This window comes from Canis lupus, chromosome 12 (genome assembly GCF_003254725.2).
Source record: "Canis lupus dingo isolate Sandy chromosome 12, ASM325472v2, whole genome shotgun sequence".
Classification (NCBI taxonomy): domain Eukaryota; kingdom Metazoa; phylum Chordata; class Mammalia; order Carnivora; family Canidae; genus Canis; species Canis lupus.
This window is the reverse complement of record NC_064254.1, coordinates 13968972-13989876: the sequence shown is the minus strand read 5'-3', so window position 1 is coordinate 13989876 and position 20905 is coordinate 13968972. Positions and strand designations below refer to the sequence as shown.

Here is a 20905-nt window from a genome sequence, read left to right as displayed (position 1 = left end):
ATTGTCTCAACCACTAAGTTGTGGTGTAGTCTGTTTGGCAGAAACAGATAACTTAAGGGGGTTAGTGCACCCTCATGGTGCACACTGCCAATGCTACCCTGGCACAGCTGGGTCAGGATGGATGGTAAGGAAGTCCTCACAAGGAGGCGACCCCGAACTTTATCAGAGGCTACAGAGTTGCATGAGTGAAAGGGCAGGATGTGGGCAGAGAAGATTCTACAAGATTCAGCTACTCCTCAGGCCTCTGGAAAAATGCCCTGAACGCTGGCAGGACTTCTCAATTATTCTCACTACAGCCACCTAAGTATAGGGAACAAACCCTAAATTTGACCCAGAGTAACCTACTACAAGTGGGAGATTTCTCAGAAGTCTTATTTCATCTCTACAACTCCAGTGACTTTTGTATCGCATTTCATAATCTCTTCACCTGCATTTTGATCTCAAAGAATGGTTGGAGTTACTTACCAGTTAAATGCCTTTGCTTCAGCCTACTCCAAACTCTTCAAGAAGACTAGACTATCCAGGAAGAGAGGTCACAATGAGATCTGAGACTGTGTAGCCCCAGAGCACATAGGCACCCTGACGGGATTATCAGCCTCATCCACCTGCTGAGGTGGAAGCCTTGGGGCTTTTCTTTCAGGTTCTAGTCTCACATCTTAGCAGCCAGATCTGACCTCTAGGTTCCCCTCTCCTACCCCATTCTCTGCTGTAAGCTGCCCCACCAGTCCCAGGGGACCCGACTTCAGGAGAGCCTGCAGCCTCCCTCCAGATGCAGATTAAAAACTTAAGTCACCTGACAATCTACTTCTTCCATCTCTGACCCACACTCCAGCTCAGCCTCCCACAATGTTTGGAAAGCCACCCGAGGCAATTCCCAGCCTTGCCCAGCATACTCAAATGCTCCCCAAACTTCTTTTTTTTCTTAGACAATTCACACACACACACACACACACACACACACACACACACACATCTATAGCCTGTGTAGATACGTTGACACTTGGAAGCAAAATAGAGGAAAGCTTTTATTATTGTTTGCCATTTGAAAATGATTATCCAGCAGGATGATGTGTATTGAAGGAGACAGCTTGCAGTTAGCATCCCGGGGAGAGCTCCTTTTCTAGACCTGGGTGAGCCTCCACCACCTCCCAGCTTCCCGAGTGGGGACTGCCTGGTGCCAGACTTGGATGCCTACCAACACAAATTAAAGGAGTAAAATGCCTCCTAGACCGAGGCAGGCCAAGGGAGGGGGTGGTGGTGAGAATGCTGAGAATTTTAAAGGGATCATCACCTCAGCAGGAGACCAACAGTCAACCTCAGAAAGAGCAACTCCCCCCCACCAACAGATGCTCCAGTTCAGCAAGTCTCCGGTTCTGGGGGACCCTGTGCTTCCAGACACCGACTCTCCTGTTCCCCACCCGGATCTCAGTCCAGGCCTCAGCCCCTCCCTGCCAGGAACCCTCGCAGTCCTCTCCCCTCCAGATACACAGCCAAACCTTATTTAAAATTGTGAAGCCCTAAAATGACACTCTGTGGGAACTGAGCTAACCAACTTGTACTCAAACACGAGCTTGGAGGTGGGGATGGGGAGCAACCACTTAATGGGTACAAGGCTTCCGTCTGGGGTGATGACATGTAGCAGTTGTAAGACACTGAGAGTGTACAAAATGCCACCGGATGGTTCACTTTAAAATGGCTGATTTTACGCTACATGAATTTCACCTCTACTTAAAGAAAAAAATAAAGTTTCCCAAGAAAGAGTAAACCCTTCTAGAATCCTATCGACCAACACACGGTTGACTCTGGACCTCAGTCCCCTCATCTGCTAGTGGGAGGCTGTGGGGGAAGAAGCGGTTTTGCCATGTTATGGATTGTTCCAGCTCCCAGCAAGACAAGGACTTCAGAGGGTCCAAAGACAGAGACCAAGTAGGATCAGCAAGCTGCCCAGTAGGCTAGAATTAACTGATCTTCCACCATCTGGATTTGGCAAGTGACTGAGCTTCTCTTATGTTCCTCCTCTGTGAGCTCAAACATGTCTTAGGAGATTCCTGAGTGGAGCCTATAAAAGTGATTATTATACTCAGGCCAAATCCGGGGAGTCATATATTTGAATCCTATAACTTCATTTCTTTCTCAGCCACCAGCTGGCAGTCTCCAGCAAGTCCCGACATCAGGCAATGCAGGGTTTTCCTAATATACGATTTTAATCTTCAACAGCCCTTGCCAATTCGAAATAAAGAGAAGAGAGAATTCTGGGAGCATGTGCCCTACAAATTTAAAAAGAAAACGAAAGTGGTCCCATCTTATACTTCAACAAGTTGATTTGATACTTAGAAAATGATCCTTTGGGCCAAAAAATATTTTTACTTTGTGTGTCTCTATAAATACCTGCCCCCCCCCTTTTTAATAGAAAGCACATCACTAGTGTGTCTAAAACCAAACGTGGTTTTGATTGAACCAGACTTACATTTCTATCTGAAGCTCATTTGCTAACAATAGAACTGGCTTTCCCATTTGCCAACATCAATGTTGACCTGTTTTCACCTAAATTTTATAGATGTCAGAAAAAGAAACTGTTCACTACTCAGTGGCCTACCCTGGCCTTTTTCAGCCACACTTGCTTGCATTTTTGCAGCTCCTTTAAATTCCCCTTGTCACAAAAACTAACAATAAGGTCAAGTATTTCAGTAAGAAATATTGAATTATTATCCAATGTTGTCAAACAGCCAAGAGCCTACGAAAGCTAACCACGAACTGGAGAAGAGAGAGGCTTAACCTCAGGCCTCCCGGCCCTGCCTCCATTGCACAGGGAAGGATTTTTGGCACTGGGGGGCACCGGGAGGGCTGGGGAGGAAGGGGGGAGGGCGGACGGGTGGAATGGGAACTGGACGGCTCACAATCACGTCCAAGCTCCCGTCCCTTAGGAGTGTCTCGTTGCGCTCATTTGCTGCTGCCGAGAGCCAGCTCTGATTTTTCTTGGAGAGGGCTCCAGGCACCCTAACATCTCAGCCATGCCAACACCATGAGGCTGCTGACCTCTTCTGATCCCCTGGCCATATCCCTGTCCATCAAGGCTAATTTCTATGATAACATAAACTGCACTGTGTAGCCAATAAACTCAAACCCGATGGAAGCTGATGAGGCCAGGATGGAGAATGACAAACTGGCAAGATGTCAGGGCTGAAAATAGAACTCGTTTTGCCAGCCAGGGGCTCAGGATGGGTAGAGATGGATTTATGCGTGTGCGCGCGTGTGTTTTATTTGTCCTAATAACTCTAATAAAGGTTCCATGAATCAATAAACTGTCTCTTGCAGAGACAGAAATAAATGCAGGCCTCCTAAAGTGAGCTTCAGGTAGAACCAGAACACTTCTTCATTTCACTCTAACCTGTGGTGATTGAGGGCAGAAGAAACCCTCTGTTCCCTCAAAGGGTCTGTCTGGGCAAGGTGCTTGGCCAAAAGAGAGAGAAAGAGAAAGGGAAGGCGGGAGGGAGGGGGAGAGAGAGAAGGAGGATTGGCTTTTAGCTGGGCAAGGAAGGCAGCAGTGCTTCCCCAGGACGGGATGTGTGGGATGTCAGAAAAGCATCCCAAGGAAGGTTCTTGCTCTTCGAACAGAATATGTGGCTTTGGAAGTGAGGTTTTAGTGGTTCCAGAAAACCTCCCTTGAAATGCAAATACACCGACTGCTCAAAAGGTGAGGGTCAGGGCAAGTTCATTTATAAAAGGGGAGACGCATAGCACAGGGTTAGTTGGTGTGGGCTTGGGGAGAGAGGCAGAGCCGAGGGCCGGCCTCTGAAGGAGATGTCTGGAGGTGTGGGTAGAGAAGACCCCAACATCCTGCTTTAAAGTTTTACTTAGGATCAGTCACAGGCATAGCTCTTACTCAGTTCTTTGAGTATGTGACATCCAGAGCATAAACTTAATCCCACTCATTTATACTTGTCCCCCTTCCCTACTGAAAGCCAAAGCGTCCCACATACCAAAGTAGCCCTCACTGTCTCATCCAGGCCCTAGTGCTCATGGCAGTAGGTATAGAAGCAGTTGGATAAAATGTACCTACTCTGAAAGTTTGATATTTTATGTTGTCACTTCTCAATATTTTTTAGAGGGGGGAAGGGCAGAGGGAGAAGTAGAGAGGGAATCCCAAGCAGGCTCTGGCCCAGCACAGAGCCTGACAGGGGCTCTATCTCACCACCCTGAGATGATGATCCGAGCTGAAACTAAGAGTCAGACACCTAACCAACTGAGCCACCTGGGTGCCCCCTCTCAACATTTTTTATGTTGATGACCTCTTTTGTTAAACATTAAGATCTCACATTTTCCGTCATGTTACATATATTGATAGCATTGTATTGATAGCTGGTATTTCTTTTGTTTTTTAATCATCCTAACATTGAATATGGCTTTCTGAAGTATGACTCATACCCCAAGAGGCTCTGACACCACTCACGCCAGCCCGTTACTCTATCTTCTTTTGGAATCCCTCTTGCTCATCCGATCAGTAGAGGTGTGATTTGGCATGCTGGCATTCTCTCCAGCAAAGGATAGGGTGAAACCACAAATTCTCCCTCTTCTCAGGCTTCACCTCCTTCTGCCCTGTACCTGGCTTGTACAATAAGGTTTTGTCTATCATGAAACAGGAGTCGGATGATAAACTACATTGTAAGTTTTGTCTAATAACACAACATCTGTATATTCGAGGCCTGTATATTCCATCATTGCCCCATTAGCAGAGGTTTCCTTTTGCAGATTTTAAATAGAAGAGATTTTGGTTGAAGGTAAGCAAATAAAAGATAAAACTGAGATGTAAAGTCTATCTTTTTTCAAGATTAGCTGCCATGTTTTCATTTGTTTAGGTGACTCGGATACCATGTTAAAGAGGTCAAGAATGTGGCTTCATCTCTACAGCCAGACCATGAAACAGCAAGTAGAAAGACCTTGACCACAACAAGGCCATGACAGCCATCCTTCGCAGTGAGGGCAAGGAGGCCTCTTGGCCACTAAAGGTTGGGTCATCTTTGTCCAGGAAGGATTGGTATTGATGCTCTTGGACAAAATGTCTCACTCAGTAAGTCAGGCCCAGTATGCAACTTTATTGGCTTTTTATAAAGTAGTATATAACAGGTCTTTTTCAATACTATTAGCTGGAGCATGGTATGGAATCGGTGTGCTGGAAGTTCATTTACATGAGTATAGGAAGTTTTTAACAGATTCAGCTTGCCTGAGTTTCTATGAAATGAAAATCGGCTCATAAAAACTAGAAAAATAATTAAGTCTAATTGCTTAACGAAGAGAAAAAGGGAAGATGCTATTATTACAAAGGAAGTAAGAGTCTTCCAGAGAATGAGAATGGGAAGTGCTTGGAAGGAGATGTCCAACCCTTGGCTTCCCCTCATCTATTTACACGGTGTGACCCTGCCTAAGTGATTTGACCTTTCTGGGAGTCCGTTTCTTCACCCTCTACAAAATGGTCATTTTTGCCAATTCTGTGAGAAACAATGGACCTCATTCTCTCTCTTAATGCTAGGCAGACTCTAACTGCACCTCTTAAAACTGCTCTTAATTTCTCTGTTCTAAAAAGCACTCCAAATCTATAGGTAAGAGTTACTACATGGACCCTTAACGTACCATCTAGCAGGTAATATATTATTGTCCACTATTAAGGAGGAGGTCAAGAGAGGTTAAGTGGCTTGTTCAAGGTCACACAGTTAGTTAGTAGGGGTTAAGGATCTGGAACCCAGATCTTTTTGCCACTCTGCATTCCCCTGTCAAAACACCCCTCAACCCCTCAATGCACAGTTGGCTGCATGGCTGTTGGTACAACCAGGAAGAGAAAATGGAAGAGCGGCCCCTCCCACTTCGACTATATGAAAATCACCCACTTTTTAAACACCAAGCCCCCCATATATTGTGGTGGAAATGAAAGGCTTGTACCACTAAATATAGATGCCAAGTCCTCATAAATACATGAGTATTTTCAGAAATGAGAAATGGGAAATGAAATTGTGGCTACAAGCAGAAATCAAAACTATTTAAATTCTCTCTAAAAACCAATTGCTAACTTTTTAATCTCTGTTGTTGGCAAGCTGAAGCACTCATGAATTTGTTTAAATAAAGATGCCACGACAAACATCTCTTATTGGGATGCATTAACTTAAACAGAGATGTCTTCCAATACGCTCTTTAGTGGTTGTGAGCCTGCCAGCACGTTGCTCTGCTCACAGTAGGTGTTCGATAAATATTTGCAAGAAGGAGGCAGAGTGGGTGACAGGAGAGAGGGCATTTCTGTTCTCTGGGGTTTCAGTAAAATTCCGTATCAGGCGGACTTAAGGAAATACTCTGTAAAATGCTTTAAGAAAGTTGGAGAGAAGCCCTATCTATTCAGTTAAAGAGGTTTAAATGATTTAGGGCTGGGAACACGGATGCCCCCTTCCCAGGATTCTCCAGGCTGGACACAAGTGTGCAGAACTGGGCACACACACCAGCATCCCATCTCAGGCTGCAGCTAGGTTTCCTTAGGCCTTGGGCCTCCGATCAGCCACCTGCACCACACAGCACTGCCTCTCAGTGATGCCAATTCAGATATGGGGGCCCTGGGTGCTGCCCCCTTGCCAGGTAGTGAGAAGGACCCCTTTCCTCCTGGAAAGAGTCAAAGTTGACAGAAATTTCTTGGCTCAGGTCTTTCTCCCATTAGGTAAGGCCAATACTGCCAAATTAAGTTTGATAATACCTTTTATCAGTAGCGACGTTCACACAAAACTCAACACACCCAGTTTGGAAAATCTTGAAAGAGATTACAGATTAAGGACTGAGGTCCCATAGGGTCAACATTTCTGTTCTGAATGTGTCAATGTATTTTATGTTTATGGTTTATGTGATGTAATGTCTCTGAGTTCCTTTAGGGAAGGAGCCCATGTTAAGCCCATTGCCAAACTTAGCCATGAGGTCCAATAGAAAAAGCTTATAAAATATACAGAAAAATATTACTTTCAAAGAGCAACATTTTCAGGGGGCGCCTGGGTGGCTCAGACTGTTAAGTGTCCAACTCTTGATGTTGGCTTAGGTCACGATCTCAGGATCATGAGATGGAGCCCCACTCAGTGTGGAGTCTGCTTACAACTCTCTCTCTCTCCCTCTGCCCGACCGCCTCCCTCATGCTCTCTCTCTCCTTAAAAAGTTTTTTACTCTCTCAAAGAGTGACATTTTTAAACTGTTAAATAATAGGGTTTTTAAAAAGATTTGTATTTATTTATTTGAGAGAGAGAATACGTGTGAGGAGTGGCAGACAGAGGAAGAAGCAGACTGCCCACTGAGCAGGGAGCCCGATGCAGGGCTCAATCTAGGACCCGGAGATCCTGACCTGAGCCAGAGGCAGACATTTAACTGATTGAATCATCCAGGGACTGCTAAAATACAACTTCTTAAAAAGGGGGGCGTGATCCAGGAATCCTGGATCAAGTCCCACATTGGCCTCCCCGTGGGGAGCCTGCTTCTCTCTCTGCCTCTCTCTGTGTGTTTCTCATGAATAAATGAAAGCTCTTTAAAAATAAATAAATAAAAATAAAAACAACTTCCTAAAAAAAGTTGTTCCACTTGGGGCTCCAGCTCTATTGTGTTTCAAACTATTTGAAAATTTTATTTACACCTTTAAAAATAAGCATCTTAGTGATTGAGTAATAACAATAGGTACCATCTATTTGATATCTATTATGTGCTAAGCATTTTCCTATCTCATTAACTCATTTGGTTCTCATTATGTAGATAATCAAGGCGATTGTGTCTAAAGTTGTAGCTTAGGAACATAGCCTTTGGAATCAGACAGACTGAGGCTTGAGTCTTAAGGGCTGTATAACCTTGGGCAAGTCTGATCCTCAGTTTCCTCATTAGAAACATAGGTATGAAAACAGTACTAACTTCCTCCCAGGCTGCTGGGAATACTGACCTAAGGCACGTGAAATAATTAAGCAGAGCCCCAGGCTCGTAGTCCAGTGTGCAGTGAAAATTAAATATTAAGTCTTACTGTCATTACTTGATCATGCCACCAGTACCAAATACGACTTTCCCTCAAAAGGACATTAAAACAATGGCCTTCAGTGCCATCCTAAGGGGGAAGGAGGTAAATCATCTTCCCGTCTCCATTCCTTTCTCCACACATGTTCATCCCAGGGAGACCAGGGACAAGTGAACCTCAAGGACAGCTAGAGAAGAACATTGTGAGAAACAGGTAGCTAGCATTGCCCTCGGTGGATCGCAGGGGAGGGCCCAGGAGGATGATGCCAAGAGGAAAGGTCACCCAAGGGACTTTCTGGAACTCCAGTGCACCTCTCTACCTGTTCCCCACAGCCCCCTCTGCTCTCTCCCTCACTCTTCCTGCAGGCCTGGGAGCAAAGCCCCAAGGAGAGATGATCAGAGGACCTGTTGATCAGAGATGAACAGAGCACCCCTGCTCTTGGGGATGCCACCCTGGGTTGGCACGCTGAGATGGCCTGAGCGACAGCAGCCACCCTGATCACTGTCTGCTTTGGTCAGCGGGCCGCCCCCCAAAAAACACACACACAACCCAGAGCCCCCACAGCACCTCTGGCTCTGGCAGTTCCCTGGGAGAGAAGGAAGCAGCATCGTACATGTGTGGCATATTCTAAAACAAAATAATAACCGAGAGGTTTTATAGACTCTGACAGGGGGAAGAAGGGAGTGAAAAAAGATGGAACAAAGATGCCATTTTAAAGTTATTGGCTCGTGTTCAGGATTTCACTATTTTCTATGGCAAGGAGTGAGTAAAAAAAATTCCTCCTATTGATGAGTATTTTTCTACAGTCATTGAAAGCCAGAGGGCTCGGGGCTTCCGACTTTCCCCCTCGGGGCACCTGCGAGCCAGCCCTCTGGCCAAGTCAGGCAAGGGCTGGCGGGCGAAGGCCGGAGGCCCAGGGGCCCCCGGCAAGCGGCTCCGAGGAGGACCGGGTGCAGGAGGACACACTGTGTTTTCAGCCCAGATTCTGTGATCTCTCTGCCAAACAGGGGTTTACAAAGCAAAAACCTCCAGAGACTGCTCATACTTTCTGGCTTATTCTCCTGGTGTTCATCTTAACAGGAATCAGCTGTTTGCCTTCTCACTTATACAGCACGTTGCCGAGGAGAATTTAGCATCTGGTCTGGCTATTATTAAAAACAAGAACATCCTGCTCTGTTGGGAGAACAGCACCACTGGCAATAAAAGGACAGAGATCATTTGCATTCAGGATTCCAGGGATGTATTTCAGTTCAATATCTGCTCCCCTCCCCAATCCCCCCACCCCACCTCCAACGGCTTGCATTTCAAAATCTCCCCGTTGCATCCATCATTTGCATCGCGATCTCTCCCTTTGCTGAACCTGAGACCCAGAGCGGGCTCCTTCCTTTCACTGGGAGGCTCGCAGCACTGGAGTGGTGCAAACGCCGATCCGCTCCTGCTCCTGCCGTGTGATAGAATTGAACCACCAGAGGAATTTTTTTTTTTTTTTACAACTACGGAAATGAAAAAGTAAACAAGACTGGGACACGGCACTGGTATTTAGGCTCCAGCTTTTTTTGTTGTTGTTTTCGCCTTTTTCTTTTTTTAAGCATCGGGGCTGGGAGCCTGAAGGAACCATATAATATGAAAAACCCTGGGAAGTTTTATTAGCCAATAAAAAAAAACTGAGTTCCTATTAACCACTTAACTCCTTGAGAAAGTTCCACACTTGCCTCCCTCCCCGGGGTCCTTCTCTCCCTCTCTGTGCCCAGGAGGCGGGAAGGTGGGCTCAGCAGTCGTGCCCCGCACCACCGGAGCGCACAGGGTATGTTCCAGATGTTGGGGTGGAGAAATACGCTCAGCGATCATCTCTGCACTTCTGGGTTTTTAAAAAAATGTTTATTTATTCATGAGAGACACACAGAGAGGGAGGCAGAGACACAGGCAGAGGGAGAAGCAGGCTCCATGCAGGGAGCCCGATGCGGGACTCGATCCCAACACCCTGGGATCACGCCCGGAGTCGAAGGCAGATGCTCAACCACTGAAGCCACCCGGGTGCCCCCATCTCTGCTTCTCATCTGTGAAACCACCAATAAAATCTCGATAAGGAGGCAAACTTTCTGTGCCCCCAAATCCACACGCAAAAGGCTCTTGAAAGCCCATATGGCCGACGAGGAGAAAGGTCCCTGTGACTTTCCAGCTTTAAATATGAAATGAGTGTTGGAGAAGGCAGAATGGGGCCGAGGCGTTCCAGGAAGATGTAATGATGCCACAGAAGGCTCTTCGCTTTGGGGGGCAGAAGAATTCAGAGAAACTCAGAAACAGAAAGTGAAACTTGCCTGAGCTGCTGCTCTGTCAGAAGTGGATGGAATTATGAAAAAAAAAAAAATAATAATAATAAATGACCTAACGTAGGAAGGAAATGATGTCAGAGGAGATTTAAGACATAAAACCGCTGTATTAATTCTGCCACAATTATGCGCATCGCGCGGTTTTGTTGTTTGCTTTTCTGCTTATTTTTAAGGAAGAAATTCGCACATTCACCTCGACCCGTCATCCAGCTGGAGCTCCTGGTTCTCCCAGGTCTCAGAGCCCGCTGGAGCTCTGCCGCCACACTCTGTACCACTAATCCCACCCAGCCTGCTGTATCCTACTCCCATTTTCCGCATCCCAGCTAACTCTGGTACCCGCGGTTCTCCAGGAGAAATGTCTCACATGGCCTGGGTACAATTTTGTGTTCTGGTCTCAGGGTTGGGCAGACAAGACTGCTTCGGGAGGGGCTTGTGTGGAAGAACTTTTGCTTGCTGCCCCAGACCCCTGCCTCCTTGTTTTTCTTTTAGCATTTTGCTCTATGGTCTCAATGTCTTTATAAGGATGACAGGTGAGGAGAAATTCTTCCCTTTCTATTGGCTCTAGAGTGGCATAGAATGGCCTTGGGTGGAAAAAAAAAAAAAAAAAAAAAGAGCCATCAAGCTGTGAGCTGCATTGGCCATGCTAAAAACAGAAAACAGGTCTTCAGAAAACCCCACTAAGTGGCCAGACATCACTGCAACAAAACAAGAAAACAAAATAAAATAAGTTTTAAGTATAAGTTAAGTGGGTTTCCAGAAACTTGATCCTTCTGCTTTCCAACTCATTGTGCATGTCTGAACAGAGGGGCCAGTTGAGTCACAAAAAACTCACAAATAAAAGCTTTACAAAAATAATAACCCCTTCTTAAATGTCAGCTTCACCGTGCTCCTGACATCTCAGGGAGCACCCAGTGTCCCCTGTCCCCTTTAAATAAGCTACATGAAGAAGAAGCATTGCTTCTTCACTTGTGGAATGAAGGCGGTACTCTTTTGTAGGATTTGCAAGAAAAAGAAACACCTGAGACAACTAAGTGCTGTGTCAAGGAGCATATATGTACACGCACGCATGTGTGTGTGTACATTCATGCACACGTGCACACTACAGCTTTCCCTGAATGGCTGCTCAGGTACTCCTTCCCATTCCTCTACCTCCTCGCTCCCTCCCTTTAGGCATATGCACAGGTGTACACATGGACACACACACACACCCCTTAGTGTAGTTCCCTTTGCATCTCCAGTGGATCCTTTTCTTTGCTAAATTCGTAAGTAAATTCATAGCTTTTTAAAAACTTCCCCTCCAAAGCCTCCCAACTGAATACCCTACTGTTGGGAAGTCACAGAGAGACTTATCGCGGTGCACAGCACAGGCATGGAGGTAAGATAGGGAGAGATTCCCTTGCTTTTGCTCAGAGCTCAGGATTCAGACAGAGAGCATCGGCTATCTGTGTACTGGTGCCTACTGGCCTTACTTTCTTAACACCTTCTGCAGGCCCAGGGGGAGAGCCAATAAAGGAAGAGAAGAGGTGGGGAGAGAAGGAAATGGAGTGAGCTGTTGTACCCAGCCCTGTTGGGCAGGCCCGCTGTCTCACCACCTGCCTGTTCTCGGAACCAACACCCGGACAGCTCTGACAAGAAGGCATCTTTCCCAGCCCCTGTGGAGTTTGCCTGCGATCTCACAAGTGAACTGGCCCGGGCTCACCGAAACTGTGGCAGGCCGTTGAGGTGTCCCCAGAAAGACTTCGAGCCTTTACAACACAATCATCTTCTCTCAGGCCTCCTACCTTTGTAGATGCCCCCCACACATTGTTTGCTAGAACTGTTCTCTAAAATGATTTCCAAATAATTGGGACGGAGAAGCCAGCTGACTGGATTGTCCAGTTTACCTGATACTCAGGGCAGGGTTGTTTGCTTAAAACAGTCAAGTCAGTGCCTCCGTTTCTGCTGTGGCTTTTGGCTGTGACATGTTACCCACCGGTTTCCTGAGGGAACGAGAAATCGGCTCATGAAGATCTGTAGGCCCTGCTCTCTCTCACTGATTTTGAAGGAGGCCTTCCCCTACCTCCTCCCTTGCCTTTTCAGACTGTTTTCAAATCCCATAAATATAAACATGTGGCTCTTCAACCCCATCTGTAGATAATAACTTCAGGGGGCTTCCTGTTTACATGGCAATACCCATTTCCCAGCCAAATAAACTCTGCAACAGAGAGCTGAGGTGTTTATTGGGCCAGTGTCGGCTGGGATTGAGTTAACAGGAAACACCCACTCTCAAAGCAACGTCTGATGATTAAATATTTGGGGGGCAGGAGGCACAAGGGGTCAGTCACACTGGAGAAACGTCTTTCTTCCTCCTCCCGTCATTTCCAGTGAGAACAGAAGCAGCCATGATAAACATGGTCAAGCCGTCCAGGTCTCACAAAGCCCTACAGCTGTGCTGTTCCCTGGCGGCACAGCCCAGGACGTGAGGAGGAGGAGAGATATGCAGACAGGAAAGCCAGGAGCCCCCTCACAACGCATCCCAACCTCAGGGTGGTGTCAGGTGAAGGGATGGAAAAGGTTGATGTGTGTCCATCTCTGGGAAGCCCCATAGCCTTCTGCCTGGCTATCCTGTTTTGATGAGCAATGAATTCTCACATCAGTTCTGTCAAGGAGGCCTGACCAAAGAATTTAAAGAGAGCCTCTAGCCCACAGTTCTCAATTAAGGACAATTTTTCCTCCCAGGGGACATTCTGGAGACATTTTTCGTTGTCATGAGAGGGGCGGTGCTATTGGTGTCTAGTAGGTAGAAGCCAGTGCTGCTGCTAAACTTCCTACAACACGTAGGATGGCACTCCCTACACACACACACACACACACACACACACCCCAAAGAACTGTCCAGGCTGAGATGTCAATAGTGCCAAGGTCTAGCCCAATGCCTCTCCATAAGCCATAAAAACTGAGACCCAGAGAAGTAAAAGCAATTTGCCCAACAACCATGCGGCTGGACAAAGCTGGAGAGAGAGAAACAGCCACTCTGCCCAGCCCCCATGAAATGCCTTTTAAAAACACACTGATGTCTAATATAAAAGGATAAATAAATATATATCTTCAAAGAGCTACAAACAAGTTCTCTGGCCTAGGTTTCATCCAAGTGCTTTCAGGATGTCTCTTAGTCTTAGAAATTAGCTGTCTCCACAATTTCTCAATGCCAACGGGGTAAGAATGAGCAGATCTCAAAGGAGGCCTCTACCTCTTAGTGTCATGTGGGCCACTGGCCAGTGCCTGAGCATCTCTGCACCACAGTTTCTGGTCCTTGTTTTAGAACTGTGGTAAGCCAAGGTGGACAGACAGTACAGGACATAAAGAAAGCAACCACTCTACCCCAGGCCCTCAACCTTTTCAAAGGGGAGGGACTTACCAAAAATGCACAATGGCCCATAAGAAAAAACAAAACAAAAACAAAAAAACCCCAAAAAACTCCAAACTACAGTTATTCACTAGTAGAATTTTTCTGAGGCTACAGCTCTCCAGGCCAAGGTGGTCCGTTTTTACTTACCCTTGAGCTTCAATTGACTTGCTTTTTAAGAACCCCAAAGAGATGTGGGAAGGAAAACAGACTATCCCCTATGGCCGGGCTGCCTGAGATCTTCTGACCACGGCCAGGAGTTCACTTGGCAGCCCCTACTCAGGTGCCCAGAGATGAGAACCACGGGACCACGGGGAACGTGGTCTTTATATCTGGACTGGCCCCTCAGTCAGAATAAGGGGCTTTACCCAAGGATGGGGTGAGCACTCTTTCCTTCAGACACAAGCTGATAAGGAAGTGGTTCACTGCTAGATCCTTCACCCACGCCTCTGGAGGAGTAGGACAAAACAAGGCAGCAGCGCTCACAGAAACATTTTAACCTCTCCCCGGTAATAGAGACCTCTGTTCTCATCCGGCCCTGGCAAGTCCTAGGGCCAAGAAGTGCCCAGGTGGAGGCAGGAGTAGGCGTCAGACTAGAGGAGAAAACGCGGCTGAGAAAAGACCCAATGTACACACGTAACAAAACCAAAAAAGCCATTTTATTGAAAATTAAATTCAAACTTCAAATTAATATTACAATCATGAGAAAAATGCCAAATAATTCCATTTACAGTTGCAACATACAATACAAATAGTCCCTTTGAAGTCGAAAGTAAACTCATCCACAATCATGGCCTATGGCACAATGCAGAATTTGTACAATATGTGCAGGGAAAGCAGATCTTGGGCAACAGCAATTGGAAAAAAATAAAAATGAAAAGCTTGTATTTACACAAAATGCTACAAACATTTTTGTTCCACAGAAATCTAAGAATGGTAAAGCATATCCAAAAAAGAAAATGGAATTTTTATTCAGAATACCTAAAAAATTACTGTAACTTAATGGTTTTGGCTGATATATTTCAAAGTATGGCATTAAAAAGCAAACAGTTATTTGTAAACATGAAGTAAACAGACATCTAAAAAATTCTCACACAGAAAATATTTCTTAAACGCATTTGTCTTTTTAAGAACAACAAATTCAAGGTTTGGAAGAGTCGTCTTTATTTGTGATTGTTCTCCCGGATGTCATAGAAGTAATTATTGTCTTCACTCATGCTTTGTGTTTCCATGTATTAACCTAGATTCTGTGTCAGTCCCTTTCCTGGGAATGGAGGGAACTCTAAGTCAGCACACACATCTCCTGCCCTCCGAGTTTGCAAGGGATGGTCCCTAAGAGTGTGGATTTCTCTGCTCATGTTTAAAAGGCTGAGACTGTCTACGGAGCAAACCACAGCTCATCTGTTGAGTCTCTCAGTTCCAGGCTGGATGAGGTCACTTCACTCATCTAAAACCAACACTGTGCTAGCTGTTCTGGAACCCCGACAGAGGTCACAATTCGTGAGACACCTGAACAGATAAGAAGTGGCTGTGTTGGTCATGCTGTAAACTCCAGCGACGTCTGTGCTACATAAAGAACCATGCTCTTTGAACCTGAAGCAAATAGAGTGTTGGCTAGTACATGGCTCCATGGTAGTAGTAGTAAGGCTTTGGTTTGGTCTTCGAAATCACAGATCATACACACGACCCAGTGCAAATTAAGGGTTCAATTAAAAAAGAAAGGGGGAGGGGGAGGGGGGCGAGAAAAATTTAATCCCCAGGCAGAAAAAAGGGCAGAATTCTGATCTAAGAAATATGACTTACCCCCTTTGGAGTGGTTGGAGTGAGGGTGGAAGGAAGAAGTGCTTGAATTTTTCCCAAGGAAAAAAAAAACTTTTAAAGTGTTTCTGGGTTGCTGCCTGCAGCCACTATAATAACATTTCAACACAAAAGCATCCCTAAAGTCACTTAGTATGTGTACTGTAAACTTAAAAAAGCCCTTTTAACATTAAAAAATAATGTACAAATATAGTACCTTTTTTTTTATTAAATAGGGTACAGCTGGCACTGGCGGGAACATTTTTATGTCAATTAATTAAAATTGAAATGTGTAACCAGACACTGGCTTTTTTAAGTGCTGCTGAAACAAACACACATATTTTACACTTACAAATAAATGGACAGTGGCATGCTTCAAGCTACCACACACAAACAATAAATAGTATCAATTACTACTTCCATCTTAGTTAAGTAATAGAAAAGTGGCTTATTTATCTAAGCATACTTGGTATACGACCTTTAGAAGGCAAAGTGTTTTGTTTTCTTTTGTTTTGCCCTTGATTTTTGTTGGGGGGAGTCAGGGTAATTGCAAGGGAGGCCCCCAGCAAGCAGCACAGGTCCAGCTGCCCCACACACCATCCTGCGAGGCTCGGCAGCTATAAAGCGGGCTCTTCCGAATGACTACAGAGGAAGGGTCTCTGGGGGCTAGAGGCAAATCTCTACAAAGTTCTGCTTAGTTGGGGGCACAGAATTGAAAAGAAAGGGGCCCAGACCTGTGGGGGAGCCAGCAGGGATTTGCTGGGTGGTGTCATTAAGTGATCCTTGCTTGGATTAAAGGATTCACGCTTGAGAATTTGCCATGTGGTTGTCAGGAGTGGTCAAAGTGCATCCTACAGGAGGGCTTCTGCTCAAATCCATACACAGTAGTAGACACCAAACTCCACACGGCCTTCCCTTTGCCCAAAAGGGTTGGATATGGGTCCCCACAGCCCATATGTTCCCTCAGGTCAGCGATCTGCTGGAACTTGCCTGCTACTTCAGATGACCCAGCTCCCAGAAGACAATGACTTAATCTGCTCCTCTAAATGCAGATTCAGTGGAGAGCTGCCAGTGGGGCCTTGGGTAAGGCAAATTCGGGTTCTCCTGACTTACTGTTTGGTAAGGCGGGTTGGTTAAGAATCCCTGGTGCAATTTGGCTTTGCTGTACTATGTGTATCATGATTGATCCTTTAACCACATGTGTGGCTTTAAGCTATGTCTTCACTATGAAGCCTGGCGATTTAGAGTTTTGCTTTAACTACGAAACCACAGAACATTTTTCTGCAGTTCCATGATTCACTTGTGCTTGTCTTCTTAATGTGACAAGAGTCATCGTTATTCGAAAGAAATTAGGAAACCACATCACTCCAGCATTTCATGCTGATAAAGGGCAACATGAGTGATAGGGGGCTAAGAGTTGGCTTTTAAATCCCTAATTATTGCTTTAAAAGGCAAAGCTGTGTTAGAGGCAATCAAAGATCTGAAAGAACTAAACATAACATTTCCTTCATACATCACACAAACAAGCTACATCTAAAATATTTGGAGATGGACGTATTTTTGAAAATCACATTGTGCCTGGATGAACTGAAATTGCTTAGCAATATTTCAGATATGGCTCTAGCCTACTGAAGAAATTTGTTACTTAATAAAGAGGACTTTTAGAGACCGAAGTCAACATATCAGTACACTAAGAAATGTTTCAAGGGTCCAAATGTCATTAAATAATTATAAATATATCTTTAAAGTTATATGACCATTCACGTTAGCAAGTTACCTCAGATTTTACACATATTCATAATTTAAAAAAAAAAAAGAAAACACACAGCCAAACGCAAACACTATCTATACCATTATGGCTATAATAAGGTATTGCCATTTTGAGTTTTGCATAAAAGGAGAAAGGTGGGGGATAGGGATGGGGGTAGAACGATGGGATTTCTTTTTGGTTAAATGGGTAAAGGAAACAAAAAAAGTATAAAAAAGTAAAATAAAATCATCTATCCTGATCAGTATTTTTTGAAGTCACTTTCTTAAAGTAGGAAAAAACCAAAAGCGAATAAAAACAGAAAAAAAAAAACAAAAAAAAAAAAACTGAACCAAACAGTTCAAATGAGAACTTATGGCAAAAGTCTGAAAGCAAAGTTTGGAACAGTTATTCTGAATGGATCAAACTGTAAAGGAAGCATCCATTCTAACTCTTTGCCCTTTACGTGCACCTCGACTGGCTTTGTAAGCTGGTCTGCAGAGTGCACGGGTCCATACACAGCTGCAACCGTGAGGGCGTGTGGTTTCAAAGCACAGAGAGGAAGCGGCTTTGCTCTTCTTCCTCTTGAACCTGGAGTCCACCTCTCTGAATTGGCATAGGAACAGGTTATTTGTGATAACAGGCCAAACAACAACACAAGAACAAAAATACCTTTTTCCTTTGTTTGTAAGAGTACATTTAAAGTAGAAAACAATCTGAAACCTAAATATGATTGTCTCTCTCTTGGGCCTTTCGCTTCTCAAGATCTACCCTCTCGTGGTTGCAAGATCATGACTGAGTGAGTGAATGAAAAATCTTCTAAAAAATAGGCACTTTGTAGATAGCTAATTGATATACATATATATGCACTCTCTCTATATATGTATATGTTGATACATTTGGGACATGGCTCCCGGATACCGCTGGGCCACTGCTGAGGAATTTCAATATGGTCGCCAAACAGATTCATCCATTCTGCCACTAGAATTCAAAACAGTTGGGGAACTGCTGTGGCTTCCATCAGCGTCAACACCATCATTCTGGTTAGGCAAATTTGGATTTAATAGCGTGCTGCCATTCGAGGTGGTGGTGCATGGCGGAAGCATTCTGGAAGGAGACCGATCTCCCCCCGGCACCATGGGGAACTGATAGGATCCTGACGAAGTGCCATAGTAGAGATATGGAGTGCTGCTGGTCTGGAAGGGTCCACTCTGGCTTTGGGAAGAGCCGGGGTAGGGTGGTGGCAGGTAGGTGTGGTAGTGGGTGGTGGCGGACATACCGAGGGACATGCCTGAGGTGACTGGCGGGGTGTAAGTAAAGGTGGCTGGATAGTGCATTCGTGGGTTGGAGAAGCGGCTCTCAGTGAGGGATGAAATGCTTGGGAACTGCCTGGGATCTGAAAAAGGGCCCAGTTCTGAAGCACCTAAAAAATTATAACAGAAGATGGGGGGGAAAAATCTGTAAATATCAATTAAAATAATGAGAAAATTTTTACAAGAAAAAAAAAAAAAACTTTAGCTTCCCAAAAAGGAACAGCAAGCCACAAATAGACCTTCAAATGCACCGGTCACTACACAGTCTTTTTCTTTTTTTTTTCTCCCACTTTACAGTCCTTACATTCTGCACCCCCAGAAAATCTAAAAGGGCTTTAAAAACTCAAACTTATGCTAGGTCTTCTGTGTAAACCAACCCAACACTGATCGTATAGATTCACTCACCAGACGTTAAGACTGAATCCTCATTGACTTTTTTTCTCTCTTTTTGTTTCTCGTTGCACCTCAGATATTCGAAAGTGATGTTTTTACTAAGTAGAACAAGTTTCTTTTTCTCAACTCAATATAAAGACATCCCCCAGTGATTAACTTTGTTATTGGTACTCTTGGCAGGGCCCCTTCATCAATGAAGGGACTTCAAAAAGATACCCTAAAATGTTCCTATCACTTCTTTGCCACTCTTAAAATCATCTAGAATCTTGTTTGATTCTTTATCTTAGTAACAGATGTCAAAACAATCAAACCAGATTGAAATCAAACCAGATTTCAATGTTTTCTGGAACTACATTACTCTTCTGGGGAGCACAGAGGGAGAGTCTAGCCCTTAGGAATTCTCCCGAGGGGCATAAACTAAATAACTAGGTTTTAAAAGTGGAGGTCGGGGGAAGGCTTAGTACCTAAGAATCACTGCCTTGCGAGTCTCCATGGGTGACCTGGGACTTATGCAGGCCAGGTGCCAACAGTAGCTTCTGTGAGGCTCCATGCCCAGCAGCACCAAGTAAGGGAGTGCCTCAGCGTCCATTCACCAGGCTCCTCTGCCACTTCCTACAGAATTAGCTCTATGCTAATTCCAAGTGGCACCTGGAGGCAAAGCTGGGTTTGCCCTCAAATGTAAGGTCCCTTAACTTCTAAAGCTAACAGTATGCCTCCTTAGTAGGTATTTCTGGTGCTTAAACTTATAAAACCACAGTCATAAACCACTGCACATGGAAATCAGTTTTCTGAAATGCCTAAAAACTTCAGAGTTGTGCTCTTTAAAGACTGGGTTATGATTTTCTAAAATTATGACAAGACCTTTTATGATACCAGTGTTCTTAAGATTTTGTCACATCTAAAATCTTCCAATTCTTTGCCTCTTACATGTTTGCTTTTCCTACAGTTTTTATCCGTGTGGGAAAGCACTTGGTACGTCTTCAAGGCCCTTGTCAGGAGGTACTTCTGCAGCCCCATTTCTATTTAGCCTAGCCCTTGCTGGATACTACCGTATTTATTAAAGGAATAATCCTAATGCTTTTCTCCAAAGGTGCTGATTGAGAGTTGTTGATTTCTGTGAACATGCACACTGCCTGTGATCTTCGTAAGTGCCATGATGTGCATTTGTAATCAAAGGTGACTACTTAAAAGCAATATATAGTTAACAGAAGTTGTTTGTTTGTTTTTTCTCAAAAATCGGACAGTACCAATCAGACAGCCCCGCCCAGCCCAGCCCAGCAATCGTGAAAAGTCTCACCTGCCTGGCTCTTCTTACTGAGAGTGGAAGGCCAGAGGCAGAAGTCAGAGGTGGCAGTGTCATCATCTGTAAAATGAGGGGGACGAGCTCTAAGTTCCCTTCCAGCTCTAACCATTCTATCACCGCCGTGAACTCCAAGACAGGAGGAGAAGCAACAGCCTTAAGGGGAGGGGGAGGCAGACAAGTTCCCACCCCTCATTGGTATTTTCCCCGGAATCCGCAGGCCCATAAAAAGAGGGTAAAAAGCTAGTGAGCAGCTTCTAATACCAGAAGCAAACACTTTCAAGATGACAAACCAAAACTAACACAGTCTGGGCAGTTACTCTCTGCTTTTTATAAAGTCTCCCATCTTCGGCCGGCCGCTACCTAAAACCCCTCCCAAATACAAAACTCTAACCAGCTCAACTGTTAGAATGTGGAAGCAGTGATGGTGACAGGATGCAATCGGGAGCAGATGAGATACAAGATCTCTGGCGCCCCGTGCTTAATCCACAACCAGAGGACATACAGGCACGATGTGGAGGCCACAGATGTTCCTCCGCCAGCCTTTTTGTTGCAGAGCAGCTAGGTGAACTGGGGTTGGCAGAGCTAATAGTTATAGGCAGGCCACTTCTGTACAGATTAAGTTCAAT

General features: G+C 45.0%; 1 protein-coding gene across 10 annotated transcripts in view; it reads right to left on the bottom strand.

The window, feature by feature from the left end:
* The window catches only part of RUNX2 (RUNX family transcription factor 2), a 326022-nt gene that overhangs the window by 91949 nt on the left and 213168 nt on the right, over positions 1-20905 (bottom strand). For 2 of the 10 annotated variants that reach the window (XM_035697527.2, XM_025418923.3), the window contains 2 exons: positions 20274-20339; positions 14364-18693 (listed from right to left, as the gene is read on the bottom strand). The exons of 3 other annotated variants lie outside the window; for them this stretch is intronic. In XM_035697527.2, the coding sequence (XP_035553420.2) occupies positions 18215-18693; positions 20274-20339 (545 nt within the window). In that variant the 3' untranslated portion in view covers positions 14364-18214. Of the gene's footprint in view, positions 1-14363; positions 18694-18988; positions 19048-20273; positions 20340-20905 lie in introns of those variants that run through there. 5 more of the 10 variants (XR_004804105.2, XR_004804104.2, XM_035697528.2 and 2 more) reach the window with 4 other exon arrangements.